At 37.6% G+C, this 4,648-nt stretch overlaps 1 protein-coding gene across 1 annotated transcript; it reads left to right on the forward strand.

Moving 5' to 3' along the window:
• The first annotated feature begins 775 nt into the window (after positions 1-775).
• On the forward strand, positions 776-3,429 carry LOC135701704 (uncharacterized). Its single transcript, XM_065222558.1, has 9 exons — positions 776-999; positions 1,133-1,194; positions 1,258-1,441; positions 1,505-1,966; positions 2,024-2,232; positions 2,298-2,521; positions 2,807-2,917; positions 2,977-3,219; positions 3,282-3,429. Exons 1-9 carry the CDS (start codon positions 850-852, stop codon positions 3,416-3,418), a joined length of 1,782 nt encoding a protein of 593 aa, XP_065078630.1. The 5' UTR covers positions 776-849; the 3' UTR covers positions 3,419-3,429.
• The last annotated feature ends 1,219 nt before the right edge of the window (positions 3,430-4,648 follow it).

A 4,648-nucleotide genomic window follows, 5' to 3' on the forward strand; every position in this document is an offset into this window, starting at 1 on the left:
TGAAATTTTGGGTTCGGGTTCCATTTTTAATGCAGATTACGAATATGCATTTACCTCAATACCATTAAAGAACCCAATTTGAGTTTAGTTTACTCATAATCGCCCAAAAGTGCAGGAACTCAGCGATGAGTAAAATTTGTCTCATTTTGAATTATTCTAAATAGAGCTGGAATTAGTTATGTTGGTTTGCGTGGGCATGCCTTGAGTTCCTAGACATCGTCATTGTTTACAAAAGCTGTTACGCCCATGGTGGGTATATAAATGGTGATACAGCTTTGTCACTATATAGGCGAGGAGGTCGCGGGGGGGAAAAGTGCGGTTTTAAGGCAAATTGTAAACAAACTTGGTCGCTGTCCCATACAAAAATCCAACATGGCTGAATCATGAATTTGACACATTATAACACCTATATGTAGTTACCTTGGTTACGCCCTAATTCCAGATCTATCTAGAATTCAGTGCCAACATTTCAAAGGGGCGTTGCATTTGTAAACAATGGCTTTAGCCGTCGATTTTTCGCGAATAAAATATCACTCATGAAAAATAATGACACCAGCAGGTAGAGGAATGTTTCCTCTACCAGCTAGCATTGTTATTTTGGAGAGGTAAGATTTCATTCGCGAGAAATTGACGGCTAAAGTCATTGTTTACAAAAGCAATTACGCCCCTTTGAAATGTTGGCACTGAATTGTCTCCTCTTCCTCTTAGGTTCAGGCGGGAAAAATGAAAACACATAAACGTCAGTATTGTTAGTTAGCAAGCACAAAATATAAACAAAGTTTGGTTTAATCATTATTCCGCAAATGTCTGGTCAAGCGATTTAGGTTGCTGCACATACAAATTATTGAAATGCATCGGAAAAGCACAAACATAGCTTACGCGTTGCTCGATCGGGAACATGGCATCAAACGCATATATCCGAAAGCTTTCAAAAGGATTGCACTGGAACTGGTTGAATATTCTCTGTTGGAACGCTTGAAGAACGAAGATCTCTGTAAGGTAGGTATTCAGTTGGTGTACCTTTGTCCTCTGGTTATTCTTGTTATCACATAACCGGACCTGTAATCTCAAAGGATGACGAAGCTTGACCTAGTTTTAAATAATCTTAATAATTGGGTATTCTTCTATGTAGCCTCTGGATGATTTATCGAATGAAACCGAATCAGTATTCAATGTTGAACAGAGTCACAATGGGTGAGTAGTAACCTTGCACTTTTGAATCACGCTTTAAAATTATGTTTCTCTTATTTTCAATAGGTGCTACGCTGCAACCGTTCAAACGAATAAGAGCGTGAATATCTTTGAAGTTAGTTCGATGAAGAAGGTAGCAGAATATCACACTAATGAAAGATCTGTGTGGACGTTAGCCTTCCATCCATCAAATACGAACATCATTGCGTTTGGAACTCTAGGAGGGAAAGTATTCATTTACGTAAATGGGGTAGATATAAAGTCTTTATTTTGAAATACGTTGTTATAAAGCAGCAATTATGCATCATTTTAGAAAGAGGAAGCCTGGCTTGATGAGCATGAACCCATCGGATCGTTGTGTTTCCATCCTGTGGATAGCTATCTGGTCCTAACCAGTGGGAACGAGGTAACATTTTGGGACTGGAAAAACGATTGCATAATGAACACCGGAACGTACAACGATTGCAAGTGTCGTTTTCTCCGGATTACCAGCAATTCTATGCTCATCACTGGCATCTCGCAAACTAGTTTATTCGCGTCTGCAGGAATAGGGAAAAATTTACCATCTGTCGAACCGCAATACCTGATGGCTTCCTTTCTGAGAACGGTAAACTTCATGCTCGACTCTTTGGAGCATGGTTGTACCATTGGAAATAGCTTCAACGCCGAATTGAAAAAACAATTTCACTTTTGGAACTATCTATTAAAAATAATCATGGACAAAAGGAAAGAACTGCGTTGCTTTGCCACCGTCAAACCAGATTCCAAGTGCACGGTCAGTATTGGTATTAGATAGTGTCAATATGCAAAAAAAAAAACAACATACTTTTAGAAATCCTATCTTAATAATACGCTTACGATATTGAATCGTCGGATAGAAAGCATTCTTGAAACCGTAGAACGAATCGTGTTCAGGCTCCTTCCTGGATCTGATGGATACGCCGAGCAAGAATATATCGAGAAATTTTGTCGAGACCCAATGCTCTACTTCGAACAAGTCTGTTCCAATTTTGTGGAACAACGATATAGCGGTTATATAAGGTGTGCATTTTCGAGGTATGTGTTAGCACAGTTTTCTCATTTAAATCTTGTTTATGCCCTTTCAGGTACATCTTCGATCTCTCGCTGATAAGAAATATGTTGTATAAAATTTTCAAATTGTTTTTCGATTACGGCCACAAGCCACCATTTGAAGAGTGGTTAAAAGCAGAATATTACATAGATAGTAGTATTACTACACGACACATTTCGCAAAAGAATCAATTCATTCTACAAGCATGGGACTTGGGTGATTTTCGTGACACATCTGCTCTGCCGGATTTCAAGGAAGGTGAGCATCGACTTGTTAGGCTTGCTGCACTATGGATAATATTAGAGCTGCACCGAATAGTGCTATTTGGCCTGGTATTCGGCGTTTACATGTGAAATTCTGCTGATATTCGTTCATTTTCTTACAAATGAGTGGCCGACAAAACGATTGAGTAAAATTTTGTTAGCTCAAAGCCTGATATTCGGCCGAATACTATGGCGGCCGTATATTTGGTGTAGCACTAGATATTAATAATCCATATGGTTTAAGATTGGATATATATAATAATAATCTATATGGTTTTAGATTGGAAAAATGTCCTATCCATTTGCTCAATCAACAATGATTCAAACGTTGCTATATCGCAATGTGAACAATACATAGCATCCGTTCAAAGCAAAGCGGTTCATGAAATGGGTAAGTGACATAGTAAAGTTTGTACCTTATTGAAAAATTCTTATACTGTTCTTCGCCAGAGGTGCGCAGCTTAAGTCGAGCAAACTTCGGAGAATGCATGTTCGTGTTCAGATTTACGGCAAATTTTGTTTCACTGTCCTTCTCGCCGTCGGCAAAATACATCGTGATCGGATTGCGATGCAAGAAGCGAATGAAATTTGCATACATTCTGGATAAGGACACCAGGTGGAAAATTGGCGTTGATTTTCGGTATGATCTCAGTAGCTCCGAAAGTCGTGATGCCGATACTTCAACTCCGAACGGTACGAATACTTTCTGTCAGTATTTTCAATCAGTTTTACTAATCATATTACTTTATCTTCAGAACGTGTCGGTTTAAAGCTATGTCTGCCAAAAGAATCACTTAATTATAAAGAAATCAACTGCATTAAGTGGGCAACGCTGCCAGGGTACGGGTTTTTCATAGGACTGAAATCAAAATTTATACAGACTTGCAGGTAATTGAAAGATGAGTAATTCAAATATATTAAAATTTTATCAATCACAAGATGATGACCTCCTTCAGCTCAGAGCTTTTTAATATCTCTCGTAGGTCATAAGAAACTCTTAATTCAAGAACAACATGTGAAAAGAGAATATAAGCCTTTTGTATGCAAACCTTCTTACGCCCTTTTCTCGCGACCCATATGACACCAACGCAAGCCACCAACATCACCAAGTAGGAGCAATCTTCTCCATCCCGATGATATTGTTGGTTTGCGTAGGTGACCCTCGGTTGACGAAAAAAAGCCCTACAAAGGTTTGTTTACAAAAAGCTTGTATGCCCTTTCACATGTGGCCCTTGAATTATCGTCTGTGACATTTTCACAGTTGACTAAGTGGTCAAGCAGAGATTATAAGAAAATATCCAATGTTTAGAAATAAAAACACGTAATTGCTGCTCGTCCTTCCACAATAGCCACGTCCTTCTTCGCGTCCTTCCATGGTAATTAAAGGCTTCGGAAGAACTGCTCATGTTTGAAAGTAAGAAAAATCTACTGCAGCAATATTAGCCAAAGCTCATACCCAAAAATATTCTAAGCGCTCACGCACAATGCATAAATATTAGGGTGTCCCATTTTTCCATATCTTTGGATTGGGCTTCCCCTGAGAAATTCGTATTTTTGTGGTATTTTAACAAAGTAAAATCTATCGAAAAGTCGAGCATCACAACGGATTTTTTTAATTAGCTAATTTCCAAGAGGTTTCTCGTGAAAATCAGTAATAAAATACATATTTTCATTTACAATACATTCAACTATATTTTTACCATGTTCCATGAAGTCAATTATTCGCTATCAACAGCTGCTATGAGTTATAATCGCAACTAAATATTTCATTTTAATTCAAACAATCAAACAAGAAGTGGCATTTAATCAATAGTTACATACAAGTTCATAATATTACAGTACTGGACAAAATAAATCATACGCTCAACCCAAAAAAGCATTCAATGTATGTAAATTGTTATAATATTCTGCTATTTTTGTTACAAATTTAAATAAATATATGCTCACTTTTCTGCTTGGACAAAATAAATCATACACTCCTAAGATTTTATTTTTTAGCAATCGAATAAAAACAAAATCTGAAGATTTGGCATCACGGCGTAATATTTGACAGTTCTTGTTCCGGGAAGCCTGCGCATCGCACCATTGTGTTTTGTTTGCGTCATTTGAAAAGTGAAAAATG

This window comes from Ochlerotatus camptorhynchus, unplaced genomic scaffold, assembly GCF_037179485.1.
Source record: "Ochlerotatus camptorhynchus isolate MF236.1 unplaced genomic scaffold, CSIRO-AGI_Acam_v1.1 ptg000176l, whole genome shotgun sequence".
NCBI classification, from domain to species: Eukaryota; Metazoa; Arthropoda; class Insecta; order Diptera; family Culicidae; genus Ochlerotatus; species Ochlerotatus camptorhynchus.

What these genes read in the sequence shown, in the direction of transcription:
- LOC135701704 (XM_065222558.1), top strand. Translation starts at nt 850, where the DNA reads ATGCATCGGAAAAGCACAAACATAGCTTACGCGTTGCTCGATCGGGAA. An exon ending in TCTGCCGGATTTCAAGGAAG is followed by an intron (nt 2,522 to 2,806) that starts GTGAGCATCGAC and finishes ATATGGTTTTAG; the next exon opens with ATTGGAAAAATGTCCTATCC. An exon ending in CAAAGCGGTTCATGAAATGG is followed by an intron (nt 2,918 to 2,976) that starts GTAAGTGACATA and finishes GTTCTTCGCCAG; the next exon opens with AGGTGCGCAGCTTAAGTCGA.